This window comes from Rhipicephalus microplus, chromosome 3, assembly GCF_043290135.1.
Source record: "Rhipicephalus microplus isolate Deutch F79 chromosome 3, USDA_Rmic, whole genome shotgun sequence".
Taxonomy (NCBI): domain Eukaryota; kingdom Metazoa; phylum Arthropoda; class Arachnida; order Ixodida; family Ixodidae; genus Rhipicephalus; species Rhipicephalus microplus.
In genome coordinates this window covers 92172790-92193204 of record NC_134702.1, presented here as the reverse complement: position 1 = coordinate 92193204, position 20415 = coordinate 92172790, and the positions used below count along the sequence as shown (strand labels likewise).

At 45.9% G+C, this 20415-nt stretch overlaps 1 protein-coding gene across 1 annotated transcript in view; it reads left to right on the top strand.

The window, feature by feature from the left end:
* LOC142803829 (intermembrane lipid transfer protein VPS13D-like) overlaps nt 1-20415 on the top strand; it is a 149880-nt gene that overhangs the window by 58813 nt on the left and 70652 nt on the right. The window contains exons 38-48 of the mRNA XM_075889975.1: nt 6140-6311; nt 6746-6942; nt 7768-7847; nt 8736-8887; nt 9578-9656; nt 11420-11580; nt 12403-12634; nt 13246-13473; nt 15410-15477; nt 16426-16557; nt 17462-17662. Coding sequence (XP_075746090.1) covers nt 6140-6311; nt 6746-6942; nt 7768-7847; nt 8736-8887; nt 9578-9656; nt 11420-11580; nt 12403-12634; nt 13246-13473; nt 15410-15477; nt 16426-16557; nt 17462-17662 — 1702 coding nt within the window. The remainder of the gene's footprint in view (nt 1-6139; nt 6312-6745; nt 6943-7767; nt 7848-8735; nt 8888-9577; nt 9657-11419; nt 11581-12402; nt 12635-13245; nt 13474-15409; nt 15478-16425; nt 16558-17461; nt 17663-20415) is intronic.

The window sequence follows — 20415 nt, the reverse complement described above, 5'->3', positions numbered from 1 at the left end:
ATTGGGTACAGATCCTTGCGAGTGATCTTGTTGAGCGCCCTGTAATCGACGCAAAAGCGCACGGAGCCATCCTTCTTGCGCACCAGAACCACAGGCGACGACCAAAGGCTAGATGAAGGGCGAATTATCTCGTTTGAGCATGTCAGCTACGTTTTCTTCGATGATTTTTTCTCAGCAGGAGACACGCGGTAGGGCCGGCGGCGTACAACAGATGTTCCGACTGTGTGGATTCGATGCGTTATAGTAGTAGTGCGGCCCAACGTCGAGGAGTAAACGTCGAAGGAACTTGTGTGTTTCTTTAACAAAGCAAGTAGCTGTTGCGTCTGTGAAGGTGTCAAGTCATCGCTAATGGCTGCAGTAAAGGCGGAAGAAGAAGCAGGCTTACTCCTAGGGCTGTCGTTGGAGGAGACGGCATGAAGTGGCACGACGCACGCAGGCTCGGGATCCGTCACGCAGGCCACCGTGGTGTTCTGGGGAAGTAGAATTTTTTCGGATGTTGTATTCACAGCGGTGACAAGTGCGGAACCATAAGCAACCTAACTACACCGGAAGAGAGAATGATGCCTTCACCGATGCAACTAAATGATGGTGAGACCAAGACGTCGCCATGGTCGATGTCCTTGGAGGTAATAGCTACAATCCGCTCTTGACCTGGTGGTAATTCGGTATCTTCCGCAGCTGTCAAACAAAGTGGCCTCTGGGGGTCGTCGTTGAGCGTGCAGTCCGTGTCGGTGAGGTGGACGACGCATTGGCCACAGCAAATAGCCGCGGAAGCAGAAGAAAGAAAATCCCACCCTAAAATTAATTGGTGAGAGTAGTCAGTCAGGACGGCGAACTGAATGTGGTGCCGGATACCATCAATAAAAACGCGGACTGTACAGTGTGGGAATTGAGGCTAGCCCGCTGCCTTTGCGCGGGCTTTGCCGCCTTTTCTGCCGTTCTCATGTCCCGACATGTCTCCCCTTCTTTGCTGTCTGCCGCGCTGGGAGAGCGGAGTGACATTTAACCCCCTCACCCGGTAGCGGATGTTGACTGTGGCGCCCCGCGCGGAGTCTCTCGAGAGGTTTTCGCGCGCTGTGTCGGGAGCGGATAGATACTCTCCGGGACTGCAGACAGTGAGCCACGCAATCTTTTCCATCCGTCGTCTCCCGTCACTCGGGGGCTCGTTGGACTTCGCTGATGGTGCCTTGCGCCTGAGGCGAACGCTCACCTTTTGTTGCCCCACTGCGTACGCACGGCTGAAGGGTAGTACGATGTCCTAGTGCGTGGCCTAGCTACGCCGACCCGTCTCCCTCCGAAGCCAACACGAGCGCCTTTGCCCTCGCTCGAGCAACCGGGCCTTGGTCCCGGTGTCTCCGTGGATCACCTTTACAGTGGAGACGTGCTCGTGGCACCCTGTGTAGTACTTATATGCCCGTGGCGTGAATAAGCCTATTTGCTCTCCCTCTGCGCCTTTGCAACGGGCTGTACTGCGTTTGGAGTTGCCACAATAAAGTGTTGCGACTTTGAGCAGTATCGTGTTCTCGCCACGGCGACGGTTAACGCGTGCCCTGCGGCTCGCTAAGACCGGACCCACGCTGGTGGCCGTACTCCTACGGGATACGTGTACACCACAACAGAAAGCTGAAGGGCGAATGGTATACCCCTGCGCAGCAACCAACATGGGTCTATCGTAGGGGGTCATCACTTTTTTCAGACCTTGGCCTAAATCAACACGCATAACGGAAAATGCCGCACCCGTGTCCACCAGAGCATCCACGTACACTCCTTCCACTACCACCGAAATCATGTTGCACGGGCCTGATGGAGGAATATCAGTCCTGATTCGGAATGCAGTTTTTCCCCCAGAAACTGCATCACTTAGTTTTCCGAATGACTGGTAGTGACGAATGAGGCAGGCCGAAGTGGGGAGGAGGAGCGGCGAAAGGGTGATGGTGAACGGCGTCTGGAGTTCCAGCTGTTCCGAGGTGCACTCGATACAGGCGGAGAGGGAGACCGGCGTGTAGGTGGTGAATGACGTTGACCTTCATAGTAAAAAGTATCTCGTTCACGCATGTCGTAACCGCGACGCTCGTCTTGCTGGTGCTTGCGGCAGAAACGGGAAACGTGGCCGCGATACCCACAGTAATAGCAAACTGGGCGAGATGAGCGCCAAGGGGAAGGGTAGAAACCATGCGGAGTACCTGAAGAGAGTGTTGTCAGGTGTGCAGAGGAAGGATCAGGCGGGATCGAACGAAAGTTGAGGGGAGAAGTGGCAGCGACCGACGCGTACGATGGCAGCGGCAACGTCGTGTTTACTTCGCTGGGAGGCATAGCAGCGACCTGCGCGTAGGTTCGAATGGGCCGAGACGAGGGTGACTGGACGTGAGCCGGAGAGTTCAGAGATGTCAGTTCCTCCCTGATGATGTCGCGTAATGCCGCTCCAGTAGACTGTGGAGAACATGGTGGAGAAGGTGTGAAACCCATGTTCTGCAACTCTTCATGTATTATGTCTCTCATCAGGTCACGGAGAGGTCTGTTAGATTGTTCGCCAATGTCTGGTTGTAGACGAACCGAGTCCAGAGTATTGAGATGCTGACATGTCGTGACGACGTCGGCTATGGTAGCCGGGTTCTGAGCAACCAGGGCATTGAAGGCAACATGGCCTATACCGTTCAAAATGTGGCGTACTTTGTTGGACTCCGGCATAGATGAATTGGCCCGCCGGCAGAGCGCAAGAACGTCCTCAATGTACGACGTGTACAACTCACAGGAATGTTGTTGGCGAGTGTCGAGGGTTCTCTTTGCGACTGTGGACCGAATGGCCAGTGTGCCGAAAACGTGACGGAGCTGCTGCTCGAAGGTTGCCCAGTCGGGTATGTCGATGATGTGGTTAAAGTACCACGTCTTCGCCACACCGGTCAAGTAGAAAGAGACATAACGGAGCTTGGCGCTATCATCCCAGTGATTAGCAACACTCACGCGGCTGTACTCATCAAGCCAGTCCTCCACGTCTTCCCCGCGACGACCGGCGAAGAGAGGGGGATCACGCTGGTGGCTGTGTACGTAAACAGGAGGCGCGGCTGAAGACTGTGAGGGAGAGATGGCAGCAGTGATGGTAGCAGCGCCGGCAGGCTTGTTCTGTGACATGCTGCCAGACAGGGGGGGGCAATCGGCGGCCTGAACGCAGCTCCAGGGAGTCGAGCGAGGTAAGAGAGGACCGAGGACCAAATGTCCACCTCCACCACGTATGACGTCTGAGTTGAGACAGCTTTTATTCAGGCAAGGGCTCAGCACGAACGGGCAGTCTGAGACTGAGCGTGCACACACCCGATGATGATTGTGAAGATGAGGACAGGGACCCAGATGGATGATGATAATTATGATAAATATATGAGAAGAAGCGCATAATGAATGCCCACAAAATATATATATATATATATATAGGTACTTATACATATACGGTGAATGACAGCTGTGGCAGCGGTGACAGCAAAAAACCAGCCGAGATTGTTCATATGCACAAAAAAAAAAGCAAAGCTGAACGTCATCTGGGGCCACACCATGCGTGCGCAGTGCAACTATGCACGCACGCGCGGCATCAAAAAGAAAAAGCAAATGACACGGACACAGACATGGATATTGCGAAAAACTGTTCGGTAAAGCGCCCTTCATATGCAGCGCGGCCCCACATATGTAGGGCTAACTAAAAGCATGGCAGTGCCAACGTTTTTCTTTTTTTTGAAGTGAAGGGGAGGGGAGGGAGGGGGGCACACCCATGTATGCACCTGCAGCGGCAAGAACGGGTGCAGGCCCGCCTCGCGCTCAACCGCACACAATAACGAGCGCTCCCTGTCTCGCTTCATCGGCGGCGGCAGAAGATGCATGCTCATACCAAAATGCAAAGCAAAATTTCTAGATTCTCTGCGGGGAAATTCGTTATATCAAGGTTGTCTCCCACTGTTACTTTGTTACATAGAGGTCGCAAATACATGTGCTTCTATGGAGCAACGGTGGGGAATAGAAAAACTTTGTTATATCATGGAATTAGTTATATGGAGGTTCGTTATAAGCAGGTTTAACTATACTTCCTCAGCCTTTCCTCCTCTAAGCTTCTGTGGAAGCCCAAATGATGCGGCAGACAAGGTTGTGCTCTCTTTAAGTTAGGAGTTTCAAATCTGCCTGGTAGGCGTTTATGTACAAGAACATTTGAAATTTCGGATTCTAAAAACTGCATTTGTCCTTGGTCAGTTCGAATAGTTTGAATACTAAAAATTCCATTCCAAATTGAATCAAATAGCAAACACACTATTAGAAAAATGTTTGAAATTTCGAATATTCGCACACTCCTACTTTCCACCCATCTCTACTCATTTGCAAACAAGTTTGCTGAACCCCTTTTCTGCATTTTGGGCGTAATGAAAGTGGCCATGTTTAGGGGGTTGGTTTTAGCAAGGCTGTCTTTGTGGTTTTTTCGAAAGCTGTTTTATATGTGTTTTTGTGGTTTATCTGTTGTAGCTGGCAGTGATACTGTGTGTTGAGTTGTTAGACTCACGGATGAAGGAAACACAAAGGCACTATTTACTAACAACTGTCGTTAGTCAGTAGTTACCGGTGATCATAGGTTAGAAAGCACGACTTCCGTAAGGCTGTTCAGAGAGTCAAGAATGCCAGTCTCCTGGTGACATACTTTGAGTGACATGAATCTGACGGGAGGAAGCCCACATCAAATGGGATGTGGTTTTCAGCGTCAGGTCACAAGGCTATACAAGAGGCTGCCTATCCAACGCATGTCATCAGAGCTTCTGAGTACTTGGGAAGCTGAATGGTTGCAAAGAAAAAAAAAAGAAACTGAGGATTAGGGCCCACAGTGTCTAATGGACCCCTTTCATAATTCACAAGTTCACTGCATGTTCACTGCATATTTGAGCAAGTTATGGCGGCACCTGTCAGGCTTCAAGAAGAGACATGGTCCTAGCTGAACATGCTGGCGCTTCTCAGTTGTGGGTGTTTAAACTGAGAAAGGTGACTCAACATTCTCCATGTCTTTGCATAAGCAAACCGTGCTTGTACAGGCTATTCACACTAAATGACAAGCCGCCTTTAGTGGTTCAAAAAGCATAGCAGGAAAATTTAACAATTTTGGAAAGGGTCTACTGAAGGCACTCCTTATGTATGTGGTTTTAGCCACAACACAAAAAAAAAAAATTGCTAAGCACGAAGATAAACAGGTGTATGGCCTGCCCCTCTGAAAGGACGCATGATGTGCAGGCGTGTCAACAACAGCAAGGTGGAAACAGCAAAGGGGAGAACAGGAAGAAATGCGTGCCACGCGACTAGGGCGTATTATGCAGCATACCCCAGGCATGAGGTTCCGGGCACATAGTGGAGACAAGGCGCTTTGTGGACGACAGAGTTAGAGAACGCGTGAACAATGCTCAGGCATGCGCTGTCACAGGTCACCTTTCAGCCTATTGTCGAACTTTTGGGAGGCAATCACTCCTTGACAGCACTGAAGTGATTGCCATAAGGATGGACACGGACGCTCGTGTAATCATGGAGGCTATTGCCATAAAAGCGAAAGGCACAGCTTGTATCAGTGCTCCATAAGTTGTGCTGTCCTAAAAAAAAATTTACTGCCTTCGTGACTAGTGTCCCACTCTGTATAATCTTGTTTAACCTTTCTAATCATGGGTCACTAGTTTTTAACTGTAGGTTATGTTCTGCTGAGGGTTTCAAAAAATGCCAGGTTTATTCAGCAGTTCTGTTGCTTTCTTTTGTCCATGTGTCTAATTTTTGCTGCAGCAACTCAACATGCAAAATCACCAACTGGCCCAGCTGAAAACCGGTACTGTGTTCTGTTTATCTGCAAGCGTAAATTTTTGCTGTTGCGACCGAGGACACTTGTGGTACAAATTCTGGGATGAAATCGGTTGTAAGAAAGTTCAGGTAACGCTGCTGTGCATCTCTTATTGTCTTGTGCCATTTTTATCAATACCTTTGTTCACGGGAATTCCCACGCTATATGGCCGTGGGGTTCGCATGAATTTTTTCTTTGTGTTAATTTTATAAACTCCAAAGAATGCCAACCTTCAAGGAAAAGATTCAATCATGCATTCTCTGCCTAGCAGTGCATTTCAATCTTGCATCAAATCTTCAGGTACGGGTCTCTGGACCCCTATCTTCAGCGGGACTGCGACATCAAGGTCAAGTGCGAGATGTCCTCAGTTCATGTGGTCCACACACAGCGCTTCCTTACTGAGGTCACCGACTTCTTTGCCGACTTCAGTGACCTTCAGATGCTCTTGAAAGCTGCAACCGCTGGCAATAAGGTGTGACTGTTTTTTAATCGCTTTTCCCATTATTGCTGCCTTTTTTTGTGTATGGGCGTTTTTTTTAATTAAAAATGAATTACACTAGAACCAAAGTCCAAATTAAAGGCAGGAGTCAGGTGAAGATGGAAGTGTGAAGTAATGAGAAATTCGTAAACAGAAGATATGCTGAAGTGAACGTTTCGACTAGTGGGCTGATCTTCTCCAAGGCTGCAATTCAGTTGCCTGCTAACCTATTTTTAGTCTCAGATTGGCTAGAGTTTAACCAGCAGTGTGCACAAAAGACAAGGGTATGTGCAATGAACAAAAGATCGGAAATTAACTTAAAGGCCCATTCTTTGTTAGCTAGACCCAAATGTGAAGTCAAGAGGTAATGAAGCAAGCAAAGTTAGCGTAAAGGCTCAGAACTTGCCGTTCCCTTGTTTTGTGCACAGATGAATCTGGAGGTCTGCAGGGCTCCCAGGGTTCAGCTGGAAGTGACTGCGGCCTCACCGGTAATTGTAGTGCCCCAGTCGCACAGGAGCTTTGACGTGCTTGTCGCCAACCTGGGAAACCTCAACATCACCACGACGTTCCGCTTCACGGGAGAGGGAAAAAGCGCGGCTTCCTCGCGCCGTGCTTCGCTTGAGACGTAAGTCGTTGGTGTGAAGTGCACGTGAAAACCATTAATTCGTGCATTTTTAGAGCGCAGCTCATAGGCTTCTGCATTGAGCGGCGTCAGTATCATTGGGTGATGTTACCGTAACCTATGAAACAAACGAGGATTAAAGAGCGCAAATGCGAAGTCTGTTATTATCACGAGCCACAGGCCTTAACTTTCGTACACCATCACACACACTGGCCGCTCGGTTGGAGCTTGTGCGCATGCAGGGCTGGCATGTGTACTGCGGTTGGCTTCACTTGTAGTAACACAGCTGTCGGCGTATCGCTCGGTTCGTGACGCCTACAGTGCAAATAGTGGTGCACGTAGCACTCGTGCGCTGACAGTTTTTCTAGCAATATGTAACGAATGTTACATTGCTTCAACTGCCAAAACTTGCCCCGCTGTGCTGGTCTTGTGGTTAAGGTACTCGGCTGCTGACCCGCAGGTCGCGGGATCAGATCCCGGCTGCAGCGGCTGCATTTCCGATAGAGGCGGAACTGTTGTAGGCCCGTGTGCTCAGATTTGGGTGCACGTTAAAGAACCCCGGGTGTTCGAAATTTCTGGAGCCCTCCACTATGGTGTCTCTCATAATCATATGGTGGTTTTGAGACATTAAACCCCACAAATCAATCAACTGCCGAAACTTCTATCAGAGTTGGCACTGCCCAACACAAAGCTATTCTTAGAATTTACATTAGGAAGTGACATAGTGGTCAACGAATTATTTCGCGTGTTTTGTTTGATATTTTAAAGAAGTTTATCTAAAAGATGTCTTATGTCATTGCATGCTAATATTTTTCTTCTTTCTCCTAGTTCACAACTGGAACCAGCAAGGAAGGGCTGTACTGTGATCAGTGCTGAAGAAGTTATGAAAGTGCTGGATGACCTGGATGGTAATCATATTGTGTTTTTGTAATTGGATGCCATTACTTTACAAGTTGATCAACTAGAGATCAGATGTGACGAGTAATAGGGATGTTACCTAATGAAGGAATAGCAATGATGGTAAGATTTATGTGCAAATGGAGACTGCAATTAATATGTTCATGTACACTTGCAAGGAAATAAACGAAATAGTGAGCATTCTTTCACGTTTGTGTTTTTTGTGCTATGTGGGTTTTCCTGCATCATTATTTGGTGAACTTGTGCTCTTAAATACTACATGCAGTGGGTTCACTGCCCAGTAGTTATCTTTCTTATGCTACATATATTATATACATGGTAGCATCTTTAGATCACCAACAGTTAGGTAAATGTCATTAAGGTCGGGTTTCGCACTGTTGCTAGAAAATGAGACATACCGGATCTGTCTTGTTGTTTTGGATTTGGACCTCGCGCAACAAAAGAGATTAAGCTGAACCACAAAAGGGTTGTATCATATGTCGACAGTGGGCCGTGTTTGCCTGTGTTTGAGTCCTGTTTTGCGAGAGTGTCTAAGAGCAGAGCCGCTAAAGCTTAGAGTAAGGCTGGTGTCGTTGACAGTAACCTCAGCAGGTATGCATCACAGAAGGCAGAGAAGTGATGTGTGTGTTGGGAGGAGGCAAAGGGAAAGATAGTCATATAGAAGAAGATAAAGAAAGACAAAAGAAGGAAGAAAAAGATGTATAAAAATATAAAGAAAGAAAAAAATCTTACTCTGCGTTCGCAAGATGGTGGCGCTTGCTCTCCAACTCCATTGTTTACTAAGATTTCACAGGGGTAGAAGTGGCTGTAATTTTTAAATTTTGATCGCATTGCCTCTACTCTAACTGCTTAATTCGCAATGTTTCGTCTTCTTTCAGGTGAAAAGTGCCTTTTGCAAGTCATGGATGTGGAGCTGGTTGACATGGATGTCTATTCCGGTGTGTGTGTGCCAGCTTGCCAGGCTCTGCCTGTGAATCATCCCGAGGGCTCATACACAGTCCAGTTTCCATCCATCTTCATAAAAAAAAATGTGGGTTTCAGCTTCTCACATCGCATAAAGGAGGGCCAATGCCGATTCTCAAAGCTGTGTTTACTCTGCCATACAAATGTCCTTATGCAGAGATGGCTTTGAGCAAGTGTGAAGCCGAGGAAATGCTGATGAGACATGTAATTCTAACATGAGCGTCAATTTTCGTGTGGTGTACCTAATGACACATATACAGTATCGGGATGTCAGGCTACATTATCACTTTAGCAGCTACATGATATATTCTGGTGACTTCATGTACCAGCATGTTTTGTTTCGATTACATCTTATGGAATGGCCGGGTGTGCACCATCAGCGGTGTCGCTAGGTGGAGCGGCTGCGGAAACATCACGGTACCTTGCGCAAACACACGATGAAAATACCATCCTGCAATGTCAGGGTACAGTGGGAACCAAAACTAGCTTTTAAAGGCATGGATTTAATTGTTCAGGGTACACTTCTCCTTACCAGCACAGTTATCAGGCCCTTGACGGCTTGCCCTTGACGGCTTGCCCTTTCGTTTCATGCAGAGGAGGGGAAACCGGAAGTTTTTGCGTCAGTTCCCATTTAACGTCCTCAGTAAGGGTCAGCTACTTTTCCTCAAGTGGTGTACGCTGTCGTGAAGGGTGATGTGAAATTAGACGAGCATTTGGTAGCATAATCTCCACATTTGTGTGTTTGTTTTGATTCTAGGGTGGTCCACTCCTGAAGCGCACCCTGATGTTGCATCTGCTGGTTGAGAAAAACCTTGACTCCGCTTTCAACCACACAGGTGAGTTTATGCGCTGCAACAGGATATGGGACTAGGGAGCATTCAATTACATTTGTTTTTACTTGTTTAGTTTTCGTTACACATTTGATGAGTATCTTTTTTAATGTGATAGCAGTGATCATGCTTTGAAGTTTGTTTGCTTCATGGTGTGCCAACCAGAATGACGACAGTGCCTTGAAATATTGTCAGGCTATTTTAGGGGCGAAGCTCCTTAGGGTGTGAGTCGGTTCATCTTCCAATGGTGTATGTAGCCATCGGTGGCACATACCCGGAAGAGCGGCCCTTAGAATGTCCGCTGGATGGCGGCACTTGATAATGATGAATACATGATGAAAAGGTGTGAGGTAGCTGTACTTGGAGTGTTCACTAGATAGACGGAGGAACTGGCGGACGGACGGATGGACGGATAGACAGAGGGACGGTCGCACGAACGGACACACGGACAGACAGACGCATGGAGAGAAGTACGGAAGGACGGATGCACCGACGGTCGCATGGAGCAACGGACACACGAATGGATGCGTGGACGGATGCATGGACGGATGCACGGACAGACGGAAGCAAGAACGAATGGACAAACAAAAGCACGGACGGACTGACGAATGCTTCGCCCCACCAATCATCATTCACTCCGTGGATATGCTGTGATTTTTTTTCATTCACAGCTTCGTCCAAACTGTGGGTGGATAAAAAGATTTAGCTCTTAATTCTAACTTCAACATTAGTGCTAGAGGCACTCTAAGCTCCAGTCAATTGTTTTGCAGGCAGTGTACATGCTCAAATCTCTTAGCATCTTCGTTCGCATTCCACTGAACTAGTATAGGACATGTTTACACCTCTGATTTAATTTGTGGTTCGATAGTGTGGTGGTCACGGTGCTCTGCTGCTGATCCAAAAATTGCGGGTTCAATCCCGGCGACAGCGGTCGCATTTCGATGGAGGCGAAATGTTAGACTGTGTGACATCAGTGCACGTTAAAGAAACCCCAGGTGGTAGTAATTTTCGGAGCACTCCTCTTTGGCATCCTTCACAGTTACGGGGTCCTTGCCTCTTCTTGCGGTGTTGTCAGTATAATGGACCACCAACAGCCCAATGATTTGCTCTTGTAACTCTTATATACATGGAGACCTGCCCATCATCGCTACTGTTAATGAAATTGTAACCTTTTGACAGTATGTAATTTTTTTTATGTTATTGTCACTTTCAGTGTATAGCCTGGCTAGCTAGTGATGGACATACTGCACAACTCGGCAAACGGTACCGACAGCGACATATAAAACAGGCATAAATACGTGCACTAGATTACACATGTCACGTTTTGATATAAAGAAACAGAAGTATGCTATGCATGTAACAATGCATACAAATTGGGAGCTCAGTCAATTCACTGACCGCTAAGTCATTGTACCAACCTCTGGGCTATTTTCATAGTACACAATGTTTCGTGTACTATGGAGATACAGAAGTGATGTATCGATTTCGACAAAGCTCTTTAGAACGGCGTTTGCCTTAATCAAGAGCCTTTTGCTTCCAATTAGTGAGTTCTACATCAAAAAGATAGCTGATGTTTTACTGTTCTTCCCCGCCATAGGTTAGGTAGACCTGTAACTTTGTATAGAGTGTTCTCTAGATATATTCTAAGCACATTATCATAATGAAAAAGAGTTTGCATTGTGCAGCTGGCAAGAGCTTCAGAAAATGGTGCTCTGCCCTTTTAGCTGTTTTCTTCATATGTTTTTTGTTTGCTTGGCGTCTGATTTCAGTTCCAGACTGGACGGTCGAAGGAAGCTTCTCTTCGGTGCACGTCACTCTTGACCGCAGTCAGTATGCCTTGGTCCACGGGATCTTGAGTCGCAACCTCGGGGAGACAGTGGAGCGTGCTTCTGCATCCAACTTGACCCTCGGGGAACTGTTTCCAGGACAGGTGGGTGGGCATTGTAAAAACTTGTCTTTCGCTGCCGAAACACTACCACTGAAACCCTCGGCTATTATTTATTGGCAGTCGGCACTGGCCATCTGCTTGCTGTAGAAGCATTGTGGTCTGTCTTCGTTATTTGTTTAGAACGTTTTGAGGCTATGTTGAAAGCAAAAGTTTGATCGTTTGGGTGATTGGCACTATAGCACTCTTATGCTGAGCAGAAAGCTACGTGTTTAATATCTAGCTATTGAGACTGGCATTCCAGTTTGGGGCAAAATGCAGACATTCTTGCACGCTTATCATGTTTCGGAGCGCATGGAAAAACCCCAGATAGGTGAAAGAAATCCAGTGTCCCTGAAACAACAAACATGGCACCTGTTGGAACCTGTGCTGCTTATGATGTAACTTGATTTGATTATAAAATGCTCAGTATAGCTCTGGTGTTAATGGCCTTTATAGAACCTATGCAAGCTTTCTCTTGTGCATTTCGCATCGTATCACACTTAGTGAACCTCTGAGCCATCTTTTATTAATTGACACATGGCTGTCAGACACTTCGACTCCGCAAAAAGAACTATGTTTTTCCTGCTTCACTGAGCTTCTTGAATATGACTTCATGGCTTGATAGCATGCTTCACACAACAAGATATAATGAACACGAATATAACAAATAATAACGAAGTGAATAATAGCTTTGTTATAGATAGTGTTATGACTATACATTTATAACAGGTTTTTGGATAATATAACGAAGTATTTTAATGGCAGTTGTCACTTAGTTATAATAACGTTTGAATGCACATTATTCTCGCCACGTCTTACAAGCAGGGAGGCCAGAATGGCAACAGCTGGACATTCCTGGCCATACGCATGGCTCTGGTGAACGTAACATTGGAGCTGGTTCATGCCCACGCCCGACCACAGTGCGCCAATGCTGAGTCCACGCTGGCAAAGGTGGAGCTCATTCGGTCGAAGCTAACCCTGGAGCGATTCTCCGACCAGTCGAACGACATTGACCTGGTCTCTCACGAAATACGCGTCCTGGACACTCGCTTTAAGGGTAAGGCTTTCTGCTAGGTTGTGCTTCACCTTCTGTGTGTCTCAGCAGTTGATGTGCCCGGTGGCGAAGTTACCGTTTCGAATAAGGCACCAGCAAGATGTTCTGGAACAGAAACAACTGGAGCAAAAGGACTGGGGTCGGAAGGTCTGCTCAACGTAGCACTGTCAAACTGGTTTCATGATTCGGGCTTCTTTCCATTTACATTATATTTTTTTTTGTGTCATTTTACACTAGTCGACTTTCGATAATTGTATTACTGTATCTCCAGATGTTTCAGACAGCACTTATGGACGACATTATTGATCGTATTCAAACTTAATGCGAGAAAGAGGGCTTTCACAGTGCTTCACGCAGGGCTTCACTGATTTAGCAAAATGCTTTTAACAAAGAGCAAAGTAATATGCGTGAAATAAATTTAGTACAAAAACAATGTTTATAAAAATAGCTCTCAGTATCTTTTGTTGTTCTGTATCAAGTTGTGTTTTCCTCTTCAAATTAGACACTTCACCACACATTCACAGGGTCGCATGCATCGGCACGTGTGTCAGGTTCATATTGCAGGCATTTGTTCGAACAGTGCACGATTGATGCTTGACCTGGTTCACTTCTAGATGCACCGGTAAACAACCGACCCAACGTCTTCACCAACATCCTCTTTCCGACGAAGAATGCCTCGAAGGAAAAAGTGTTGCAGGCTGAGATCCACTACCGTGTTGCGCACAACACAGCACGCTTCACTGTCCTGCTGAATAACATGCGCGTCATGGCCATCTTCAGCTGGATCAGCGAACTTGCTGAGTTCCTCACTCTGGGTGATGAACATCATGTTTTGCCCGGCGGTAATAATGCTTTCTTCATCAGACACTTTGGAACAGGCATGTGCAAATAGTAAATTTTAGATTCGAATCGAATAGTATGTATCACTTATTGAAAAATGAGCATATTTGTCATAGCCCTACACAATACAGTGTAGACCACTTGTAACATAACCACTTATAAAGCGGAACCGGTTACAATGTGGTCGTTTTTGACTCCCATTCACCCTCCTATAAAATTCCATGTATATGCATACCGCTTATCGGGCAGTCCCCCAGGATGAGAGGCTGGTTATAATGCGGTTGCCGGAAAATCTTTGTGACAATCGTGGTAGCGAAGGGGCTTCTGAAAGGAGGCACGCTGGGTGCGCTGATAGGGAGCGAGCGACGAGGTCATGGAGTGAATGAACGAAAAGTGAAGAGAATAAAAAGAAAAGAAAAAAGGCCACAGCATGCTGCGCCGCCTCGCTAAGGGAGGAGGGCAGTTGCTCTGGCGACATATAAGCCTTTACACAGGCACCAATGCGGTTATACAGTGTACATGCGATCCTGTCCTTATCAACTGCGCTTAAGTTTCCTGTTGGGAAAGCATCGTCATTGTCGTGCTTGCTAAAGATATCTCGTTTGCTACCACGTTTGTCAGCTTCAAACCTTTAACGGCTTTATGACGTGAGCGTTTGACTTTGCTGCCAGTGCACTGTCTTGTGTAAAGCTTGGCAGGTTTTCGCCATTGTTGATCTCCCGACCGTGAACGGGAACCTCGCATCACGCTTGTTGTTTTTGGTTCGGCACTTGAGGGTGGTCTTTTCGACGCCAGGTCATCATATCTTGGACAAACTTCCCACAACAACATACCAAATGATAGACTAGGCCTCATCGGCGATGGTTGCATTTCGGTAGCGGTTGGTGCAGTTGAAGCTGCGGTTTGGCACGGAATCAATGAAACTCTTTGCGATAGCTGCACTTTACTGGAAGGGATGCATATTGTTATTGAAAACGAGGGTGGTACGTGTAGCGCTCGAATGGTGGTTCGCGATTCGATTGCGACATCTTGAAATCAGATGCGTGCCCCTGAATTCGGTCGATTGGCATTTTTCAGAGGGTGAAATTCCGGATGTAATTCGACATTCTGTATAATGTGCACAATCTAGGCAGTCTGAGAAGCAGTCGGCAAATTTCTGCGATGGTACTTTCTCTTCTTAGAACCCTCCCTCCTTTTTTTGTTTCTTTCGTAGGAAACGCGTCTTTGGATGTTAAATCTTTTTTTAACATTTGGAAGTTGAAAAGGTTGTAAGCACCATGCATCGCATGCTTCGATTCTTTGACATGTTAGGCTACTTGCTCGACATATTTTGCGCGATTTCAGCCCTTGAAAAAGGTTTTTTTGGTTATGTGCGATATTGCTTATAGTGCGGATATTAGTGACTCCCGGGACTTACATTATAAACGGCCTATATTTTATATATATGTTTTATTTAAAACCAAGGCATATGCAAATGTTGCTCTTTTTTATTCAAACGATAGTGTGACCAACTTTAAATGGTTGCAGTATTCGACTTGCACCAGAATGCGAGTGATAACCTATAAAATATGTTATGCATTAAAATTTATTATAATAACAGCGTGTGATCTGGTATAACAAGCTTTTAAACTTGAAAAATGATTAGTAGATGTGAGCATAATATGAAATTTAACGTCGAAAGGATTGTTTTGCGGCAGTGTGAATTTCTCCTGGATAGGTGTATTCATGGTTTATTTTGAATGTTTTGAAATTTCGAACAATTAAAATTTATATTGAAGCGAATTCAAATACTGCAGTATTCATTCAAATATTCGCACATGCCTACTTTAGACGCATTGTTGTGAACATGTGGAAAGACTTGCTTATTTTTTTGTTACTCGATAGCGTGAGTTTCTCATGTCTCTGTTTGCGTGGTTACTATGTTTTGTGTGTTTTCAGTTAAGCAACTCACGTCAGCGGATCAACACGTCACACAGAGCCTCTCTTCAGCACGACGCATGACCAAGGTAATTTTGTGTATTTCTTACCCGTTTTGCTTTCTATTGAAATAACAAATCCTGTGTAGCTGCATGTCAGCCCTGGTAAAATAATCGGTTCGTGCAAATAGGATGAAACATGCTCGTTTTCACAAGCAATGCATCACCTACATATTGGTTATAAATGTATTCCAGGAAATGGTCTAATACCATAGAACCAATTCTCGCCATAACTCGTTTAACAAGCAGCTTTGTTAAATTTCTTTGATGTCTCCTCCTTGTTAAGAGATAAATTTGCTCTTGCTTAAAAATACCAATCAAACATAGGATGTGATGTAATTGTGCAGTGCATAACTCAAGGCCTTTCATAAGGGCATTTACCAATTTTTTGGTCTTTTTTATAACATTCGTGTTTAGTTCAATGAATTGGAGATTTCATGCAGTACAGTATTTTTAACTTATTGTGTGCACAGTTGGTACTATTTGAGTTCTGGTGTGAATTCTGGTGGAGTAAAGGCTCATTCGCACTGGTGGTTGGCAGAGGTCGTGCGACTGATTGTAATTCGCAACCAGGAAGCAACACGGTGCAACTGATGTTCACAGAAGCTAGCATGACCGACTAAATGCCACGCGGGAATGCCTTACGATCAGTGCTGCTCATGTCTACTTGAACGTTCACCGTGTAGTTAAACAAGGAGGTGGCCTGTTGCTCCGTATCTGAATGACTCAAAACTGTCGCATTTCAACTGAAGCAACATGTCGCACGACTATTGCAAATTGCTAATGTGGACGAGCTCCAAGGTAGAACTAGCAACTACTGTAGACATTGGACACGACACTTGCTTTGTGCATCTAGTCTGAAATTTCGATTAAGTAAACACAGTGTGAAAAGACCAGAAGGTGTGCGATTGGGCAAACCTATGCCTGCAGATGTGTTTATCATTCTATTTTTTATATTATTTTTTTCTTGTCTTTTAGCAATGGCAACAGCAACAGCTTCAGCCACCCATTCCAGAGGTTCCTTTGGAACTGAAGTTGAACATGACCGACACCGAAATTATTGTTGTTGAAGATTCTGCTGAGTGGGACACCAATGCAGTTATATTGAAGGTATGCTGGCTTCTTTTCTTACTTGTGTTTCTAATTATGTTAGACAAACATTTAGGTTTTTGAGATGTTAGTACACGTTTTAAATATGTTTGCTTTGTTATTAGTAAACTGAAAGTCAGAAACTTGTCGTCATTCTTGGCTCATTAGCCAGGGTCATTAGTGGGCTTAACTTTACTAATGTGCTTTCCTTTAATCTTATCTGAAGTATCTATTGTATCCTGCCTCTTGTCCTCTGTCTCAAACCAAAAAAAAAAAAGCTTTTGTACATTTTGTTTTTTTATCTAATTTATTATGTTCTTTTGCGATACTTAGGTGGTGTAGACAGGGCATTCTTTATTTATTTTATTTTATTAGTATTTTATTCTTCATTACCTTTTTTGCCACCTTGTTGTAATGTCTCCAATCCACATCATTGTTTTTCTCTTTGTGTTAAGTCTGTCCTTTTTAATTTCATTGCTTCTTATTTGGCTGTCTTTTTCTTAAGCCTCTTTGCTATCTTTATATGTTTCGACGCGTAGTAATGTGTGCCTAACTGAGAATTTGCCTTTATAGAGGATAGCGGTAAGCTGCCAGTCGTGATTAATAATACCTTCTGTCTTCATTTTCTTGATTGCTTCTGTCTGAATTTGGTTATTTCTTTCCTCTGTACTTCAATTCTTATCTTCATCTCCCATTTCTGTTCCCACTTTTTGAAAAAGTAGGCAAGTATTGTCCCCTCTGACAGTGGCTGTGGTCAGTTTGCTTCCTGCCCATTTCCCCTCTTTGTCACATGTATGTGTGCCTATGCCTGTATATCGAATAATAATGACAATAATTATAATAGTAATTGTAAAACTTTGTGCACCAACTCATTTTTGTTTTCTGTTCGTATACTAACTCTGTACATGATACTCGGTTTCTGCAGTCAACGGCAGTGCTGTCCTACCACAAGGCACACACCGAGAGGCCCCTGTCCTGCAACCTTCAAAACTTGGAAGTATTCTCGTGCATTCTGGGCCTGGAGGATGACACTGCGCTCTCCATTATCGACCCCATCAGTGTTTACATCGACCTCGTGGAGCGGGACCCCACCGCACCTGGTGAAAAGACTGGGCATGTTTTGCAGGTGAGTATCCGTAGCACACATCGTGTAAGTTTTAAGTGATCACTCTGAATGTAATGTGGCTGGTAGAAAAAAGGCAGCAGCTAGACGTTTAAAAGGTGTAGTGAGACTTTTCTAGAACTATGGACATTATTCATTCGTCGGTTGCTCTGTTGGGCTGGGCCCGGTCGGTTCAGTTTGGGTCGGGTCGGGTCTGTTGCATTTGAAACCACAAATAGTGCATGATGTATTGAAGAATGAAGTAGGTATGAGTTACATAGTTGTTTAACATAACATAGTCTCATTCATTCATGTCCGCCTCAGTAGTGTAGCGGTTATGGTGCTCAGCTGTTAACCCAAACATTGCAAATTCGGATCATCCCGGCACTGGTGGTTGCACTTCAGTGGAGGTGAAATGGTAGTAGCCCATGTACTGTGTGATGTGGGTACATGTTAAATAACACCAGGTGGTCGAAAATTTCCACAGCCCTCTGCTATGGTGTCTCTCATAATCATATCATGGTTTTGAAACATAAAATTTCAGAAGTAATTATTATTATTAATTTATGCTGTGAAATGCTTTTGGTTTTGGAACGTATAACCCCAGAAATCATTATTATTGTCATTAATTTATGATACAAAATGTGTTGTAATTATTGCTTCAACAGCTTTGTATATTGGATGGTATTTAGCGTTCAACAAGTTGGCTTTATTGTGCGTCATTCTAACGATGTGAACAATGCAGTAGTATCTTGTCCAGGACCAGTAATTAAGGGCTGGAAGGATGAAAAGTTAAGTAGATATTTAGAGGGTGTTGTCTTAGAACATGCATTTGTAGTGAAAGTGAGGCATGCCATATATATTGTCTGTACTCTACCTCAGTCCTTCGTCTCGTCAATGCCTGACAACATGACCCAGCCCCTGCAGTGATAATCCCATCTGTCAGTTAACATACTAACAATAAAAACTGAGTGAACAAGAAACTTGCAGCTGTAGTGACAAATACAGGCTCTAAGAACAACGAAGAAGTTGTTTGTTGTGGCAGAGGCTCGTGCTGCTGCAGCTGCTGCTGAAACCGCTGGTTGCTGTCTCGGTGCTGTTAGGCCCAATAACCGGTTGCTCTGCCCCGGCGTGCATCTAGCAGTATTCTTACATTTAGTGGAGAGTGCTGGTTGTCTCAAACTGGAACTCCGTTCCCGGACTCTACCTCAGTCCTTCGCCTCGTCAATGCCTGACAACATGACCCAGCCCCCTGCAGTGATAATCCCATCTGTCACCTGTTCCGGAATGCCGCGACAGCGAGATCTAGTGATTTTCAACGCGACCGACGACCAAGACGCCGAAGACTGGCTGTCGCAGTATGAAGCGGTAAGCGCCCACAATAAGTGGGATGACACAGACAAGCTCGCTTACCTCAATTTCTATCTCGCGGGTGTGGCAGAACTGTGGTTTAACAACCACAAAACGGAAATACCCTCTTGGCCTACCTTCAAGATGCGCTTCGCAGAAGTCTTCGGCCGACCCACTGTTCGCAGGCTCCGCGCCGAACAGCGCCTGCGCTGCCGCGCACAGCGCTCAGGCGAGACCTTTACCTCGTATATTGAGGATGTTTTGGACCTCTGCCGTCGTATCGATTCAGAAATGTCTGACACCGAAAAAATACGGCTCATCATGTGGGTTAACCATTGGCGCCGTTTCCTTCGAACAAACCACGTTAACGCAGCAAATCCAGCAGTTTGTCCATGAAGAAGTTTCGCGTCAATTGTCTCTTGTGCCGTACGTCCCGACCAGTGAGCACATGCTGACCCCAACGCTCCGCAAGACAATCGAAGAGCAAGTTTCTGACGCCCTGTCTCCCACATACAATCCTCCGCCTATCTCCGCCCCTCTCACTTATGCTGAGGCCGCCAGACGATCGCCGCCGTCGCTACCAATCGTCACGGATCTTGCTAGACAGCCCCGTCCCCTCAACGCAGCAAGTCCTCCTACCCGTCGCCACCCACCTCCTGTTCGCCACCCCACACCACCATCAACAAACCCTTGGCGCACTCCAGACAATAGGCCAATTTGCTATTTCTGCCAGCTTCCTGGTCATGTAGCACACTACTGCCGTTGTCGGGATTACAACCCAACTGCTGGTGAGGCGACTTACGACTCCTACCGTCCAGAGCCACCACAGCCATCTTCGTTCCACCCCACGTCGTATCAGTCGCCGCCACGTCGCCGCGGCTTCGACAGGAATCGGTCGCCCTCACCACAGCGCCGCTCTATTTCTCCGATGCTTCCTCGATCACCACCCGCCCAAACGGAAAACTGATCATCGCAGTTCCCGAGGCAAGAGCTGCGCATATATTGAAACCTTGAAGGCCTCCGTTTTTACCTGCTAATGAAATAACTGTGCATATTGATGGTGCACCTGCGAAAGCGCTCGTTGATACTGGTGCTGCCGTGTCTGTGTTAAGTGGTGAACTGTGCCGCAAGTTGAAGAAGCTTACGCTGCCGCTTTCCGATGTCTCTCTCCGCATGGCCACTGCGCATCACATCCAACCTTCTGTGGCGTGCACAGCTCTACTGGTCATCCAAAATATTTTGTATGTAATCGAATTCGTTGTGTTTTCCCCATGTTCACACGATATCATCTTAGGCTGGGACTTCCTCTGCGCTCATCATGCTGTCATTCACTGTGCGTGTGCCGAACTAGAGTTGTCAACGATGTGTGAACTGTCCCTGTGTGAAGCGCCGACGTCTGAAGGACCTTCTTTCAAGCCGCTATATTC